We start from the raw sequence: 19,062 nt of genomic DNA, 5'->3' as shown, positions 1-19,062 counted from the left end.
TGTGTCTGGGGGAGGTGTGAAGAGAATGATCATGAACAGTTGCTGTCCAGGAAGGAGACAGAGTGATTCCTGACCCTGGAGTATGAGGGTGTTCTCCTCATGATCACATATCCTGCTGTCGGCATGGTGGCACAGTGGTTGGCACTGCTGCCTCACAGCGCCAGGCTTCAATTCGGCACTCTGTGTGGAGGCTGCACATTATCCCTGTGTCTGCCTGGGTTTCCTCCAGGTGCTCCAGTTTCCTCCCACAGTCCAATGATGTGCACGTTAGGTTAATTGGCCATGCTAAATTGCCCCTCAGTGTCAGGGAGACAAACAGGGTAAATATGTGAGGGTTAAGGAGATAGGACCTGGGTGCGATTGTTGTCAGTTCAGGCTCGATGGGCCGAACGACCTCCTTCTCTATCATTCTGTCTGAATTGCTCTCATTCACCTGTCACCAAATACCTCGATGAAGTGTTCAGAAAGGGTCACCCTCGAGTGGCTGGCAGTGACTGCAAGTACAAACCGTCTGGATTTCCTGCGCTGTTTCAAACCGGACGCGGTGACCTCATCACACAGCCATGGTGATGCTGTCGGAACTTCCTCAATCGGGGGGGAGCGAACTCCAGCAACACATCATCTTGAAACCGGCGAGCGAGGTAACAAAACTTTAAAACTGTAAATGGTTTGCGATGGGGGCCCTTGACCATTTATTTATTGTGCCTCGTCAACAAGCATCACTTTTACCGCTATCACCGAGATCTTCGAGGCAGTTGTGTTGCTTTCATGTGGATCGTAACTCTTGCAAATCCAGCCCTTTCCCTCCAACCTCCTCCTGTCTTCCACCTCCTCTGCCGCGAATAACGACTGCATTTTATTATTGTGTGGGTTGTGGGAGTCACTGACCCAGCCCCAATAGTCCTTGAACTGATTGGCTTGCGAGGCCACATTGCTGTGGGCCTGTAATCACATATAGGCCAGACAGGGTCAGGACAGCAGATTTCCTTCCAGAAAGGACATTTGTGAACCAGATAGTTTTTACAAGAATCGACATCATTAGATTTTTCACAGCAATTTTTATTGAATTCAAATTCCAGCATTTGCCATGGTGGGATTCGAACCTTGGTCCCCAGAGCATTACCCCAGGTCTCTGGATTACTAGTCCAGTGACGATACCCCTGCATCGCCAGTTCCTGATGTGGAGATGCCGGCGTTGGACTGGGGTAAACACAGTAAGAAGTTTAACAACACCAGGTTAAAGTCCAACAGGTTTATTTGGTAGCAAAAGCCACACAAGCTTTCGGAGCTCTAAGCCCCTTCTTCAGGTGAGTGGGAATTCTGTTCACAAACAGAGCTTATAAAGACACAGACTCAATTTACATGAATAATGGTTGGAATGCGAATACTTACAACTAATCAAGTCTTTAAGAAACAAAACAATGTGAGTGAAGAGAGCATCAAGACAGGCTAAAAAGATGTGTATTGTCTCCAGACAAGACAGCCAGTGAAACTCTGCAGGTCCACGCAACTGTGGGGGTTACAAATAGTGTGACATGAACCCAATATCCCGGTTGAGGCCGTCCTCGTGTGTGCGGAACTTGGCTATCAGTTTCTGCTCAGCGACTCTGCGCTGTCGTGTGTCACGAAGGCCGCCTTGGAGAACGCTTACCCGAATATCAGAGGCCGAATGCCCGTGACCGCTGAAGTGCTCCCCAACAGGAAGAGAACAGTCTTGCCTGGTGATTGTCGAGCGGTGTTCATTCATCCTTTGTCGCAGCACCTCACATTGTTTTGTTTCTTAAAGACTTGATTAGTTGTAAGTATTCGCATTCCAACCATTATTCATGTAAATTGAGTTTGTGTCTTTATAAGCTCTGTTTGTGAACAGAATTCCCACTCACCTGAAGAAGGGGCTTAGAGCCCCGAAAGCTTGTGTGGCTTTTGCTACCAAATAAACCTGTTGGACTTTAACCTGGTGTTGTTAAACTTCTCACCAGTTCCTCACAAGGCAGGCTCAAATCTAATTCCAGCATTGCTTATCTCCCGATTATATTTATATCTGCATTGTAAAAGCAAAACACTGCAGAGGCTGGACATTAGAAAATGCTGCAGCATGCGTGGCAAGTGGGATAGAGTGAATATTTCAGACCAGTGATCTTCCATCGAGCTCTGCACTTAACTGTCAATTCCATGTCCAAAGATGTGCGGGTTAAGTTGATTGGCCACGCTAAATTGCCCCTGAGTGTCAGGGAGACGAGCAGGATAAATACTTAGGGTTATGGGGATAGGGCCTGGGTGGGATTGCTGTCAGTGCAGGGTTGATGGGCTGAATGGCCTCTTTCTGCACTGTAGGGATTCTGTAATCCTATGTGACTCTGTATTACTAGTTTATCAGTTTTGTTTTGCCACATCTTGGTTCCTGGCTAGAGATTGATGTTCCTGTGCTGTGCTCCGTTTCTCTGCCATGTGTGCATCTGATCTCCTGCCTCATGGTTGGCACGTGCTGCCAGCTGTTCAACTGCAGGAGGTCCATCCCTCAAACACATTGTGCCCCATGTTCACGGATCACATTTCCCTCACCCTCCCGCTGGACAAAGTGGCTGCCACAGCTAACCAGCAACACCAGGGCAGGTGAGCACGTCTACCTGTGCTGATGTGCAGGATACAGGCACCATGAGGGTTCGTTGAGCTCATGGTTCAGTCAGTGCTGGTACTGTACCCCCCCCCAAATAGCCCCCTGCAAGTGTGAACTATCAGGGTACAGAGCTGGGGGATGATGCATTCTAGGACAGGGAGGATATGACATGGAAGCAAGTGATAAGGGAAAACAAGAAAATGGGAAGATATGAATGTAGGAGCAGGAGTGGGCCATTCAGCCCATCGAGGCTGCTCCACCATTGAATAAAACCATGGCTGATGAATGGATACCAATTGAAAAAATCAATATAAAAGTGTGGGAGGTGGTGACACTAAGGTAGCAGCCTCTGAGATTTCCTGCGATGCTACTTTCACTGTCAGGCTGAGAGGAATGTCCAGTGAAGCAGGTCGCTGTAAGGAAGAATTTGCATTTCTATTGCCCCTCTCGCCAGCCTGTGACTGATTTGAGGATGAATTCCAGCTCCCCCTCTTCCCGACTCTAATGCGCCAGAGACTGGCACCACGCCAGGGATTCTGGGCGTCAGAGTCTGCTTCAAAGACCAAGAGTGCCACTGACTGAGCCAAGTCACCCACAGGACTGGCATTGCCAGTTTTGTGCTATTTTGGGTCACTTAGTTCCATGGCTCAAACCTCGGGGGAGAATCTCCCTCCCCTGAATCTGTGAATGCAACTGAGTTTGAGCTGTTAGTGAGTCACTCCCAGTTGGAATTTGATGCATTTATTGAAACAAAAGAATATAAGCACAGTTAGGACAAGATATATTAGTTAAAATTGATACCAGTAAAGCAATTGATCAACCAAATTCTACAAAGTTGGTCGGGCAGGTGCTGTGTTGCAGCTGCAGAATGTGGGAACTCACGGACACCTGTGAGATTCAACTCAAGGACGTCTGTAGCACCGGAGTTGGAGGAACCTTGGCTCAGAATCACTGAGCTGGAGATCGAGCGATGAGGAACTGCAATACATCAGGGAGGGGGGGAAAGGACACCTTCTGCCAGGTGTCTAATCCAGTTCATGGCGAGGGAGGGGAGGGTGCAGCTGCTAGTGAGGCAGGTCTGGGCACTAAGGAGTAGAGGTGGAGGAGTCTCAGCCTTTGCAATTATCCAGCAGGGTCCAGGTTTTTGCAGATTGCATGAAAGAAAGTGTGGGCTGCAAGGTGGGTGGGCAAACTGACCAGGGCACCGTGGCTTTGATTTGATCTGATTTGATTTATTATTGTCACAGGTATTAGTATACAGACAAAACATACTGTTCATAGAGAAGGAAACAAGAGTGCAGAACGTAGTGTTACAGTCAAAGCCAGGGTGCAAGATAAGTCCATTCAAAAGTCTGACAGCAGCAGGGAAGAAGCTGTTCTTGAGTTGATTGGTATGTGGCCTCACACTTTTGTATCTTTTTCCCGAAGGAAGAAGGTTGAAGAGAGAATGTCCGGGGTACATGGGGTCCTTAATTATGCTGGCTGCTTTGCCGAGGCAGCGGGAAGTGTAGACAGAATCAATGGATGGGAGGCTGGTTTGCCTGATGGATTGGGCTACATTCACGACCTTTTGTACTACAGGAAACCATTCAAGCAGGGGAAGCTAATGTGAATGTCCTGCTTGTTGGGACAGTACAGTCAGAATGTTAGATCCAGTTCTCTGCAGTCGAGAGCATTGAGTCCAGATGCTGTGCTGCCTGCCCAGTGCCAGGGTTCGGGGTATCTGCTCAGAGCTGGAATGGGACTTGCAATGATAGGCGGAGGATCCAGTTGTCAGGCTCCATGTAGGCACCAACGACAAAGGTGAGACCAGGAAAGGGGTAGAACTAGGAACGAGGTTCCATTTAGAGAGTGTGAGCAGCAAGAGGCTAAATTAGAAAGCAAACCCTCAACGCTAGAAATCTCTGGATTATTACCTGAGCCATGAGCAAATTGGAATGGGGTAAATAAGATCAGAGAACGAAATGCGTAGCTCAAAGTTTGGTGCGGGAATAATGGGTTTCAATTGATGGGGCATTGGCACCAGTGCTGGGAAAACTGAGAGCCGTACCATTGGGGCAGTCTTCATCTGAACCAGGCAAGACCAGAGTTCTGGCAGGTTCTATAATTAGGGTGGCAGAAAGGGTTCTGAGTACCAGAAACAGCAATGGGTACCAAACATTGGTAGGCCACCAAACCGAGTGACAATATAGAACAATGTAGAAATCAAGGGGCAGAATTTCCCCAAAATTGCACAGACTGTTGGATCAGGAGAGAAAAGCAGTGAGAAACACGCTGGCTTCACAGGCGCCTTTTATCACCAGATTAAACAGGCATCTTTTATCACCTGATTAAATAGCACTCTGTGCAATTTCAGAGATCTGGTGAGGATCATGCAGCCAGCTGGAGGGACCAAAACACACTGGTTACACTGACATTCTGAGCCCTTTTTACAAGGCTCCCCAATATCAAGGTTATATTTAAGACACTGCACCGCCCCCCCCGCCCCCCCAAGGCACTGGGACCCCTGCTCCCACCCCCCAACACAATGCTAAGATTGGGGCACTCCCCACACCCCCCACACCCCCTCTTCCCCATACAGGTATAACCTCACCGCACCTCAGACACATCAGTTTTAAAAGTCACATGACCTCTGATATCCTCGATGAGGGCTGAATATCGATCTGAATTCTTTGCAAACTCATACAACGCTTTAGGACTCTACGGTTCAAAGTGACGGAGTTTAAGAGCCCCGTCACCCATACCGGGAGATTGAGGATAGAGAAAAGGGAAGAGTTCCTCACTGAATCTATCAGTGAAATTATAGAGAACAGACATATCATCAGCATTGTAAAAGATCACCTGTCCCCCGTCATAGTCCAGGAAAACTCCGATGGTTCTGAGGGTCACATTCGCAGTCAGTGGGACAAAATATTGTTCATTTGCTCCACATTTATGATTTCTCCGCCCCACACTCCAATACCCTTTGTTAGGATTCAGTGTGAGCTTTCCTTTCCTTTTGGCTGACTCTCTGGCCACACCGATTGCGTACATGTCACTACCACTGACCTCCACCTCCCAGTAATGTTTCCCGGATTTAAATCCCTCTGACCCCAGGACACAACGACACTCATCAAACCTCTCTGAGTTACCACGAAGCCGGGAATTCTTGAATTTCACACAGGTCTGGCCATCAGACAGGATGAAGTCACGATGCACTGTATTTGGGTCCAGCGTCAGTGAGTCAGGAGCTGGAGAAAAGGAAGGAGAGAACGGGTTAATTATTTTGCACAGAAGAATCTACAAGGACACAGTTTATAACTGCATTCAGCACCCCACCCATAATTTCAATATCATTAACTATTCCCAGACTCCAGTGTGTACAGTGAACAGATATTACAGACTGGGTACGGTGTACAGTTAGATATATTCCCAGACTCCAGCTGGGCTCCCTCACCTCCTCCCCGAGGATTGAGACTGGAAAATAGAAGAACTCGGAGCAGGAATAGGCAATTCAGCCCCTCGGGTCTGCTCTGCCATTCAATGCAATCACGGCTGATCTCGTTTCGGGCTCATCTTCACCTTCCTCCCCTCCTCCTCCTTTGCTGGGCAGGGATGTGGAGAGGAGGCAGAGTTGAGATTAGCCATGACCATATTATGGATTTAATCTTGATGTTAGCTTGTCTCTGGGTTCCAGCATTGTATTTATATAAATGAAAAAAAATTGAAACAAGAAAACGGCACTGTTGCCATCAAACCCCATGTAGCCCCCATTCTCCATCGATGCAAGTCTCTGCCGCCTCCTGCCCCATGCTCATCATGCACTCGACCCTTTACAGACTGCTGTGCCCCCCACCTACCATTCTTTACCTTTACTCCTTCATCCCAACTCACCTCGTATCATTTGGATATTTCATTGACAGCTCCAATGAGTTGATGCACTTTTCATACATAATCATGCAAACGTTTAACATTGCTGAAGGTCCCTTAGCTCTCTATACTGGCTACGGGCTGAATCATAGAATCCCTACAGCGCAGAAAGAGGCCATTCAGTCCATCCATTCTCCACCGACCCTCCACCAGAGCATCCCATCCAGGCTCTTTCCCTGAAACTCCACACATTTCCTATTGCTAATCCTCCTAACCTAAACATCTTGGGACATTAAGGGGCAATTTAGCATGGTCAGTACACTTAACCTGCACACCTTTGGACTGTGGGAGGAAATCAGAGCACCCGGAGGAAACCCACACAGACATGAGGAGAACGTGCAAACTCCACGCCGACAGTCACCCAAGGCTGGAATTGAACCCAGGTCCCTGGCACTGTGAGGCAGCAGTGCTAACCACTGTGCCACCGTGCTGCCACCAGCTCTTACCTGGTCTAATCTGCGCATTCCAGGTTTCATAGTCCCGGCCTACCACAATCCAACTTCTGTGGAGGCAACTGATCATTTATAGGATCAGCTGCCTTGGTAATACACCCCTACCCGAGCACCCAGGGAAATGGAGGGGCTGCATTGGGGGAAGAGGCCTGGGATTTCTGGGCTCATTCAGCATTTTCACCAGGGCCGGAAGGCTCTGAAGTGGTGAAAATCTGCGTCTGAGTGACTGGATGTCAAGTAAGAGGATGTTCTGATCCCCTCAATGCTTGGATCACTCAATCTCAGATTTCACATTGAGAACATTCCCTTGAGTGGGATCCCTGATGCTGCTGCCCCAGTGATCTGTACCCAGTAACAGGCAGCACCTTCAGGAGAGGGAGGGTGAGGGCAGGAAGCTGTACAGAGAGTGGACACCAAGCTGGGGAGTTTCTTACCTGGAAAGATGATCCGTTTCATTGCCTTCCACACTGGGTAGAGAAACAAGCCTTAAAATCCTGCATATTTCTGTCGTGGAAACATCACTATCTCCTCATTCAGTTTAAAGACATCACTTTTATCCGAATCTGAATCTTCAAATCCATATTCATCTTCTTCATCGTCACTCCTCTTTGATATTATACTCCCATCTGAATATGCCTCATCTTCTCCTTTATCCAGGTAGCTGTGTGAATGGGATTGATTTAATCACTCTCTGCTGGATACAGACTGTGATCACAGTGTAAAATCCTGTGTGAGTTTGGATTAGATACTCACCTTTCTCTCAATCTTTTCAGTTCCTGTGGGACAGAGAATCAGAAACATTTAATGAATATGACGCTGCTGTTTAGATTGTAATTTTCAATGATGTAGAATCAGTGATTTTAGTTAAATGTGAAGGGATCTGGGTGGAGTTTTCAGTGATGTGTTCCACTGATTTGATACCGCATCAGATATCACCCTCTTCCCTTCCATGTCCAACCCCAAATGCTCGGACAGAGTTTGCTCTTTTGTTGAAGACTTTGAAGATTCATTGATCAGGTCCTTTCATTCCTGTTCACTTTGTTCCCAGTAACTCAGGGCATCTCGCTGGTCTGTGCAACTCTGACCTTGGAACCGTGATCTGGGAACCTGATCTCAGTGTCTGCTCAATGAGGAAACCTCAGTAACCTGTCAGAGATATTCAGGTGTTGGGTCACAAACTATTTTTGGGTATGTGAAGCCATTTAGCTCATCAATTCCACCACCAGACTATCAGTGATCCCGTCCCACCCTCATTGCGTCACCTGATTGCATGCTCAGCTAACGCCATCTGACTCAGAGGAATGAAATAATTTGACATTCAGACTCATATTAAGATGTACATTTACAGCTTTAGAAATAGGTAAATGTGGTTTGGATATTAACACCTTTAAAGTCAACTATGGGAGCCTTTCGGGCATAATGGGAAAGTTAGCCAACACAGAGGAATGATGGGAAAGATACTATGAGGACTCACCTCATAATCACAAATCGTAAAATCCTAACTGTGGTCACAATTTGGAGAAAGAAGGTATTAAGGAGATAGCAGAGCAGACAGGGAGTCAGGAAGTCCACACTACGTAGGTAACTGACCATCTTTGTAAGACATTGGAGGGGATTTTCCACTCCCACCCACCCCAAGACTGGAAATTCCCACTTGAGGTTAATGGATCTTTAAATGGTCTGTCAAATTTTCTGTCCAGCCCGTGAAGTTCCCCATGGCAGATGGGACCATGAAATTTACTCTCATTGTGTTTTCTCTGTGACTGATTTGGTGAGGCATGTGTGTGAGACTTAGGCCAAGTGATCTAAGTTGTGTATAGAAACAGCGTATGGGGTGAGAGGTCTGTGGAAGGGCGGCAAGGACTAATCTCTCAACATTTGTTGGATAAAAACCTTAGGCACTGGAACGCTCACCCTCGTGCGGTCTTACCCTTTAACCACATGTCCAATAGACCTTTGCATGGGGAGGTCTTGTGGCACAGTGGGTAGCACCACTTCCTTTGAGCCAGAAGCTCCAGGTTCCAGTCCCACCCCAGGATCTGATGGCCAAGGAAGGTATGTTCATAACGCAGCAAAATAGATTGAGAACCTACAAATTCTTCCCAACGTGCCAATGGCAGCCAGAGCAGGAGAGACTACTGGTCAGTTAAACGATGGAAAGAAATGGGAGCCTCTATCATCACTATCCATACTTGCAGGCTACAAAGTTTTGACTTGCTGTCTCAATCCTCTTTGGCCTCCTGACTTCTCAACATTTCTATCATACTGCAGGTTGTATTTTGACTTTGGCAGATATGGGCTTGCTCACCCAACTAACACTCCTCTCCATTCCTGTTAACCTTTGAGTTCAAATCAGCAGAAGCATTGGTGAGGTGACAGAGCTGATAGGACAGTTTATTCTGTCACCAAGATTCCCCAAGATAAAGGCCAAATTGTGCATTTGGAAACCTGAATTACAAATGGAAAACGATGGAAAAACGCAGCAGGTCTGGCAGCAGCTGTGCGAGAGAAAGAGTGCGAACGTTTTGTGTTTATCTGAGCTTTCTGGGGAACTGTTCAGAACAGGTTTGGAAGAAGTGTCATAGAAAACTCTAACTTTCCCTGGATAACTATCCTGGTTACACAGTTGAAACCTTCTGAAGTTTGTGGTTTTAATCGTATTTTTTGGATGGTTCCCACTGCAAGATAATTATCCAATGGAACACTCACTTACAATGATCCAAAGCTCAGAAGCTATGAGGCAATTCTATTGAAATACAGAGAGTCAGTGAAAGGAAAACAGGCCATTTGGCCCATCTGTTTAATGCTGGTGTTAATACAGTACTCCATATTAATCCATTCCTATCGAGGTAAACAGAGTTTTCCTATCTGTTTCATTAATTCTGGTTCCCAGTTTGGATCTTCCCTACAAGTGGAAATATATCCTACATAGAGTTCATCAAACCTCATCAAGCCAGTGTGAAGTGCTGACAGTGTGGGACAGTCTCCTCAACACTCCTGAGTTCAATCCTGACTGACAGTCCTCAGTTATACTGCACATTATATCATGTTGGAAGAACATAAGAACTAGGAGCAGGAGTAGGCCATCTGGCCTTGGGCCTGCTCCGCCATTCAATAAGATCATGGCTGATCTTTTCGTGGACTCACATACCTGCCCGCTCACCCTTAATTCCTTTCCTGTTCAAAAATGTATCTACCCTTGCCTTGAAAACATTCAATGAGGTAGCCTCAACTGCTTCACTGGGTAGGGAATTCCACAGATTCACAACCCTTTGCGTGAAGAACTTCCTCCTCAACTCAGTCCTAAATTTGCTTCCTCTTATTTTGAGGCCATGCCCCCTAGTTCTAGTTTCACCCGCCAGTGGAAACAACTTCCCTGCTTCTATCTTATCTATTTCCTTCATAATCTTATATGTTTCTATAAGATCTCCCCTCATTCTTCTGAATTCCAATGAGTATAGCCCCAGTCTACTCAGTCTCTCCTCATAAGCCAACCCTCTCAACTCCGGAATCAACCTCGTGATTCTCCTCTGCACCCACTCCAGTGCCAGTATATCCTTTCTCAAGTAAGGAGACCAAAACTGTACACAGTATTCCAGGTGTGGCCTCACCAGCACCTTTTACAGCTGCAACATAACCTTGCTGTTTTAAACTCCATCCCTCTCGCAATAAAGGACAAAATTCCATTTGCCTTCTTAATTACCTGCTGCACCTGCAAACCAACTCCTTGAGATTCCTGCACAAGGGCAGCCAGGTCCCTCTGCACAATAGCATGCTGCAATTTTTCACCATTTAAATAATAGTCCATTTTGCTGCCAAAAATGGATGACCTCACATTTACAAATGTGATGGGGTTTGGGGGGGAATGATAGCCATACTAGAAGTTATGGCGGAGAATAGTAGCCATATTAATAACTGTGTCCAGTGAAAGTATTAAACCATGAAAAAGCAAGCACACAGTTTAACAGCAGAGATATGCACATCAGGATAGTAAGGTGCTATACAAAGGACGACTGTCTGAGTATACAGATCTTTCGGATGAGCAGAAAATGAGGACAATGTCTTAGTCTGGCAGAGGCCATTAAACCATGGCATTTGGAAATGGGACGATTGATTTTTGTTCTAACATTCAGACACAGCTGGGGTGTCCAAAGATAGTTGGAACAATAACCTACTGCTGCAATTAAAACCTCATACTGATTGGATATTATAATTAAGCAAGTGTATGCTGATTGGGATTGGTTTTCATAACTGTATCTTATGAATGATAACTGTGGGTGGATAGAGATAACTCCTATACTTTGATTGATATATGCTAATTACTTGTAATCGAATTTGAATCTACAACTACCTATGTATTTCTGAACTCTGTACTCTGACTGGCTTAATCAGGGTCCTTGTAGCTATAGTCTTCAATAAATCATTTTGAACCACTCCGTCATTTTGTCTGGCTACTTGAGGGAAATGATAGTTATAACTACATTAACAAGCCAATAGAAGCAACAGGGTTTGAGCCCCATTATAAAATGCTGTTTACAATCACACCAACAGTTTGGGGTTTGGGTTATAAAGGGTCACCTTGAGAAAGGAGACGCTGTCTTGCTGCTCGATGTCTACACAAAGGTTCAATATCTTCCCCTCAAGTGAAGTCAGTTCCTCTTTAATTCTTCTCAGATTCTTCTCCATTGGTCGCAGATCTTCCTCCTTTTGTCTCTTCAGCTCTTCGATTAAATGTTTCTCTTTGTCTTCAAGATATCGATGGATTTGAGCAAATTGTGCAGAGATGTCTTGCTCCAGGGATCCAGTGAGTTGCTATGACAGTGAGAGAGATTGTTTAAACAGCGGGTTGTTAAAGGGTTGCAGTGTTGAAAGGGAGCTGAAGTCATACTCACCTCCAGTTCTAAAATCTTCCTCTCCTGCCGCTGTTTGAATTCACTTTGATTTTTCTTTTTATTTTCCATGGAATCCAAGGATAATTTCAGCTGGTCCTAAAAATAGAATCAGATCTCAGTGTGATCCATTGTAATGTCTGCAAACTGTCAGGCGAGAGGTGTTAACATGTGCCACGAGCACTTTATAACTGGCAGAGTAAAAGGTATTCAATTCGACAACTTCAAATCAATCAATGGAATATAAAAGAGATGTGGGTTTGATCGGAAGGACGTTGAGATGTGAAAATCTGTGAGGACAGTGAGAAAGTCAGTGATAAATCCAATAGTGAATTCAAGATAAATCTCTTCCCATAAAGAATAGTTATAACATGGAATTTACTGCCATGATGAATAGTTAGGAACATAAGAAATAGGAGCAGGAGTAGACCGAACAACTCAAGAAACCTGCACCATCATTCAATATGATTCTGGCTGATCTTCAGCCTCAATGCCACTTGTCCACCTGCTCCCAATATCCCTTGGTTCCCTGAGAGAAGCAACTCACCAAGGTTCAATTGACAGCGCCATCCAAACCCTCAAATGTTACCAACCAGAAAGACAAGGGCAGCAAATACCTGGGAACACCACCACCTGGAAGTTCCCCTCCAAGGCACTCATCATCCTGACTTGGAAATATATCGCTGTTCCTTCACTATCGTTGGGTCAAAATCTTGGAACCCCCTTCCTAACAGCACTGTGGGGGGTACCAACACCTCAGGGACTGCAGTGGTTCAATAAGGCAGCTCGCTGCTGCCATCTCAAGGGAAGTTAAGATTGGGCAATAAATATTGGCCTAGCCAGCAATACCCACATCCCATTAAAGATCAAGATTTTTGCCATCTCAGCCTTGAGTATGCTCAACAAAGAAGCATCCACAACCCTCAAAAGGTAGACATTTCCACAAACGTCAGAGTGAAGTAATTAATCCTCATCTCAGTCCTAAATGATTGAGCAGTTATCGTGAGAATATGCTTGTGTTCTGGATCCCCCCTCTCTCCCTTCCCCTTCAGGGAAACAACCTCTTGGTTTCTACAGGGACACGCTCATTCAGCATCTTAACTGTTTCAGTGAGATTTCATTATGCTAAGCTCCAGAGAGCACAGCACCAAATTATTTAGTCTCATTGGACAACCCTCTTGCCCCGCCTCACCTCATCTGCTCTTTAAACTACATAGAGTTGCCTTTGTGAACTCCAGGATTGACTATTGCAATGCATTCCTGCCTGCTCACCTAGATTCTACCCTCCTTAAATCTTACATCATCTGTTGCCCAACATTCTGCCGCCCACATCTTAACTCCGACCAAGTGCTGTTCACCTTTCACACAGTCCTCCATTGAATTCTGGTCAAACAAAGTCTCGATTTTAACATTCTCATCTTTCTGTTCAAATCCCTCCATGGCCTCATCTGTCCCTTTCTACCAAATCTCCTCCGTCCCCTTGGAGTTATCTGCGCTCTTCCAATTCTGACCCCTTGAGCACATCCAATTTTAATTGCTCCCTCATTGGAGGCTGTGCCTTCTGATTGTCTCGGCCCCAAGCACTGGAATTCCCTCCCTACACCTCTCTGTTTCTTTCCCTCACTCCCCTCCTTTAAGCTACTCCTTAAAAACCTACCTCTTTGATTAAACCTTTGTTTGGTCTCGAACGACTTATCACCTTACTGTGGCTGTGTATCAAACACCTTGTTTTATCACACAATTCTAAAACCCTTTGCAGTGTCTCTGATGTGCTCGATAAATATGAGTTCAGTTCTAAATGCTTTTTGATGGTTATCGGACTGAGGAAATGACAGAGACCTTGGAGGGATTTGAACAGATGAGACATTTAAATCTGTAGTGTTGTAGTATCTGTCCACATGTTCAATGGGGGGCAGGGGGCGGGGAGGTAAGCATCGCCTAGCTTCCTGGAGTGTGGAGTAATAAATTGTTCATCATCAATAATGAACAACACCAGCATGGGTGACACGGTGGCACAGTGGTTAGCACTGCTGCCTTACAGTACCAGGGACCCTGGTTCAATTCCCGGCTTGTCTGTGTGGAGTTTGCAGGTTCTCCCTGTGTCTGCGTGGATTTCCTCCGGGTGTTCCGGATTTCACCACACTCCAAAGATATGCGGGTTAGGTGGATTGGCCATGCTAAATTGTCCCTTAGTGTCCGGGAGGATTAGCAGGGTAGATATGTGGGGTTACAGGAATAGGGCCTGGGGGGATTGTGGTTGGTGCAGGCTCAATGGGCTGAATGGCCTCCTTCTGCACTGTAGGGATTGTATGATTCTATGATCTGGGATTCTATGATCTGATCACCTCAGTTAAAGCTACATTATACTACAGTAATAGTGGTCTGTAATAAAGGAAACTTACTTAACGCTATATTCCACTACATTAATAGTGTAACACTGTCTAATAAAGGAAATTTACTTAAAGCTACATTACAAAACAGCTAGCATTACTTATCATCCAGGATTATCCTGGAGTTCATCCAGGATTGAAGTTTAATCTCTTTTTTTAAGTTTATTTATTAATATCACAAGTAGGCTTACATTAACACTGCAATGAAGTTACTGTGAAAATCCCTAGTTGCCACACTCCTGCGCCTGTTTGGATATACTGAGGGAATTTAGCATGGCTAATGCACCTAACCAGCGCGTTTTTCGGACTCTGGGAGGAAACCAGAGCACCCAGAGGAATCCCACACAGACACGAGGAGAATATGTAGACTCCACACTGACAGTCACCCAAGCTGAGAATTGAACCTGGGTCCCTGGTGCTCTGAGGCACTGTATCAGCAATCTACTGAGAGCTATCTAAGAAAAGCATAATTTTGCAAAAAATTCAAGGTTCTTTTTTTATTTTTCACACATTTGTTTAAGGTCTTAAAGTATTGTCAAATGGAGGATTAAGGTTTTTTGACCCACTGTCAAGAATCATCCAAACTGATAACAACCTTCCCTTCCTGCCGATGTCTATGGTGTTTTCCGTTGTTTCCCTGGCACACTGCCAGGGAAAAGGCTGCGGGTGGGTGGGTGGTAGCCATTGGTGGGACCAGAATATCCTGTCTGCAGGACTGGCTGAAAAATTCAACCCAATGACTCTGTTTATTCTCCAGCTGACTTTGCAGCCGGGTTTTGCCAGCATGCTGAGGCCCTGTTTCCCTGTATCTCAGCATGAAACACCACCCCTTGATTTTTTTTTTGGCACTGTTGTAAGGTCTGGAGAGAAACTCGCTAGTTTACTCGCTGGAAACAACACTCTGCCATTTTTAGTAAGGTTTAGCCTCACTGAATGTGAGGGTGGACACTTCGGGTGACCAATGGCATGGAAGGCCAGAGGGATGTTTAGAAGCCAAGAGGTCAAGTGATAAGAATTCCCTGAAAATCCTCAAGTGCAGCCAAGCAACAGCAGGTACACAACACACAGCTTGTAATTAAGGAAACCTGACCTGCATTACACAATGGTGCTGTTTAAAAACAGGTTGGAACATTTCTGTGCACACACAACCAACATGCTATAGCTCTCAAATTCCTCACTGTCACCAATTATAAACTTTTATGCTGCTGAAGGAGGCCATTCGGCCCATTGAGCTTGCACCAACTCTCTGACAGATTAATTTACCAGGCCCACTTCCCTACCCTATCCCTGTAACCCAACACATTTCCAATGGCTAATCCATCCAACCTACACACCTTGGGACACTAAGGGACAATTTAGCATGGCCAATGCACCTAACCTGCATATCTTTAAACTGTGGGAGGAACCTGGAGCACCCGGAGGAAACCCACGCAGACCCAGGGAAAACGTGCAAACTCCACACAGACAGCCACCCGAGGCTGGAATTGAATCCACTTCCTTACCGCTGTGAGGCAGCGGTGCTAACCACTGTGCCACCCACTTGTGCAGAATCTTCAATTCCTTATAGTTTTCTGACTATTGTTTAGAAATGCTGAGATTCAGAGGGGATTAGCGGGGGAAATAATCACTCAGAGGATGGTGGGAATCTGGAATGCGCTGCCTGGGAAGGTAGTGAAGGCCGGAAACCTTACAACCTTTAAAAAATATTTGGATCAGCACTTGAAATATCATAACATTCATGGATGCAGGACGCGTGGAGGAAATGGGATCAGCGAGACTTTATTGGTAGTTACTGTGGGTGCAGACTGGATTGGCTGAAGGGCCTTTTCTGTGCTGAATGACTCAATGATTCTATGAGCAGGTGGAATGTGTATAGAGAACTCTCAAAGAACAAAGAAAATTACACACAGGAACAGGCCCTTCGGCCCTCCACGCCTGCACCGACCAGGCTGCCCGACTTAACTAAAATTCTCTACGCTTCCGGGGACCATATCCCACTATTTCCATCCTATTCATGTACTTGTCAAGATGCCCCTTAAAAGTCACTACCGTATCCGCTTCCACTACCTCCCCCTGCAGCGAGTTCCAGGCACCCACTACTCTCTGTGTTAAAAATCTGCCTCGTACATCTCCTTTAAACCTTGCCCCTCGCACCTTAAACCTGTGCCCCCTAGTAATTGACACTTCCACCCTGGGAAAAAGCTTCTGACTATCCAATCTGTCCATGCCTCTCATAATCTTGTAGACTTCTATCAGGTTTCCCCTCAACCTCCGTCGCTCCAGTGAGAACAAACCAAGCTTCTCCAACCCCTTCTCATAGCTAATGCCCTCCATACCAGGCAACATCCTGGTAAATCTTTTCTGCACCCTCTCCAAAGCCTCCACATCCTTCTGGTAGAGTGGCGACCAGAATTGAACACCATATTCCAAGTGCAGCCTAACTAAGTTTCTATAAAACTGCAACATGACTTGCCAATTTTTAAACTCAATGCCCTGGCCGATGAAGGCAAGCATGCCGTATGCCTTCTTGACTACCTTCTCCACCTGCTTTGCCACTTTCAGTGACCTGTGTACCTGTACAACCAGATCCCTTTGCCTATCAATACTCTTAAGGGTTCTGCCATTTACTGTACATTTCCTATCTGTATTAGACCTTCCAAAATGCATTACCTCACATTTGTCTGGATTAAACGCCATCTGCCATCTCTCCGCCCAAGTCTCCAACTGATCTATATCCTGCTGTATCCTCTGATGGTCCTCATCGCTATCCGCAAATCCACCAATCTTTGTGTTGTCCGCAAACTTATGAATCAATCCAGTTACATTTTCCTCCAAATCATTTATAGATATTACAAACAGCAAAGGTCCCAGCACTGATCCCTGAGGAATACCACTTGTCAGAGTTTTGACAACACCAGGTTAAAGTTCAACAGGTTTATTTGGTAGCAAATACCATTAGCTTTCGGAGCGCTGCTCCTTCGTCAGATGGAGTGGAAATGTTAAAACTCTTACTGTGTTCACCCCAGTCCAATGCCGGCATCTCCACATCATGAACACCACTTGCCACAGCCCTCCATTCAGAAACGCACCCTTCCACTGCTACCCTCTGTCTTCTTTGACCGAGTCAGTTTTGTATCCACCTTGCCAGCTCACCTCTGATCCCATGCGACTTCACCTTCTGCACCAGTCTGCCATGAGGGACCTTGTCAAAGGCCTTACTGAAGTCCATGTAGACAACATCCACTGCCCTACCCTCATCAATCATCTTCGTCACTTCCTCGAAAAACTCGATCAAGTTTGTGAGACACGACCTCCCCTTCACAAAACCATGTTGTCTCTCACTGATATGTACACTTATTTCCAAGTGGGAATAAATCCTATCTCGAAGATTTCCCGAAGTGCTCCCCTACTGAAGCATCGACCACCTGGCCGGGCTCATGCCCCAATACCAGGACCCGGGTTCGATTCCCAGCTTGGGTCACTGTCTGTGTGGAGTTTGCACATTCTCCTTGTGTCTGCATGGGTTTCCTCCGGGTGCTCCGGTTTCCTCCCACAGTCCAAAGATGTGCGGGTTCAGTTGATTGGCCATGCTAAAAAAAAATTGTCCTCCTTACAAACTCTGCCCCATCCACTCCCCTAGCACTAAGTGAGTCCCAGTCAATATAGGGGAAGTAAAAATCTCCCACCACAACAACGCCGTTACTTTTGCACCTTGTCAAAATCTGCCTACATATCTGTTCCTCTATCTCCCGCTGGCAGTTGGGTGGCCTATAGTAAACCCCCAACATTGTGACTACACCTTTTCTATTCCTGAGCTCTACCCATATTGCCTCGCTGTATAAGCCCTCCGAGGTGTCCTCCCGCAGGACAGCTGTGAAATTCTCCTTAACCAGTAGTGCAATTCCCCCACCCCTGTTACATCCCCCTCTATCCCGTCTGAAACATCTGTATCCTGGAATGTTAAGCTACCAATCCTGTCCTTGTATTGCGGTAAATCCTGTCTTCCCTTAACCCTGTCTCTGTCCTTCTCTGTCATGGCAACAACATCGTAGTTCCTCGTACTAATTCAATCTCCTGTAACCCTGATAGTCTTCAAATAAAGAAGCCTTCAGTTCGTTTGCTAATCATCTTTAAAAGTGTTTGTTTGGAGAACAATTAATGTTTCCCACCAGAATGAACTGTGTGGAAATGTCAGTGTTGAAGTGAGCGAATGGGGGACACTGAGCAAGACTCACTCATTCAACCAAACAGCCCAAATCACAATCAAATGCCCAAATGGAGACAGGCATCACACTGTGGCCCCTCACCTTGTATTTTTGAACTACCTTCTGCATCGGAATGAATCTGTGGTCTGAATGTGGGGGAGAATCTACACATTTGGCACAGATCAGAATCTCATCATCCTCACAGAACAGGATCAGCTTCTCCCCGTGTTTCTCACAGAGAGACTGCTCCCTCTCTGTGTCTCCATCCAGCTTCTCCCCGTGTTTCTCACAGAGGGACTGCTCCCTCTCTGTGTCTCCATCCAGCTTCTCCCCATGTTCCTCCTCCAGTTTCAGCTCCAGTTGCCTGGTTTTCTCACAGAGATTGGCCAGTACCCTGTTACTGGTGAAACCTCTCCGGGGGAGAAGCTGCTGACATTCCGGGCAGGACACAGCCTGACGCTGCTTTCCCCAACACTTCTGGATACAGGATTTACAGAAGTTGTGATCACAGTCCAGCCGCACCGGCTCCACAAACAGAGACCGACAGATGGAGCAGGTTAAATCCTCACTCAGCGATAAGATGTGTTTACTGACTGCCAT

At 46.1% G+C, this 19,062-nt stretch overlaps 1 protein-coding gene across 1 annotated transcript; it reads right to left on the bottom strand.

Annotated features, from left to right (window-relative positions):
• Window positions 1-5,317: 5,317 nt before the first annotated feature.
• LOC144497707 (zinc-binding protein A33-like) lies at window positions 5,318-19,062 on the bottom strand. The gene is made up of 6 exons (XM_078219150.1): window positions 18,565-19,062; window positions 11,871-11,966; window positions 11,557-11,790; window positions 7,732-7,754; window positions 7,530-7,639; window positions 5,318-5,847 (listed from the first exon to the last, which is right to left on the bottom strand). Exons 1-6 carry the CDS (start codon window positions 19,060-19,062, stop codon window positions 5,318-5,320), a joined length of 1,491 nt encoding a protein of 496 aa, XP_078075276.1.

Source organism: Mustelus asterias, chromosome 8 (genome assembly GCF_964213995.1).
Source record: "Mustelus asterias chromosome 8, sMusAst1.hap1.1, whole genome shotgun sequence".
Classification (NCBI taxonomy): Eukaryota; Metazoa; Chordata; class Chondrichthyes; order Carcharhiniformes; family Triakidae; genus Mustelus; species Mustelus asterias.
The sequence above is the reverse complement of the archived record's forward strand: the minus strand, read 5'-3'. Positions and strand labels throughout refer to the sequence as shown.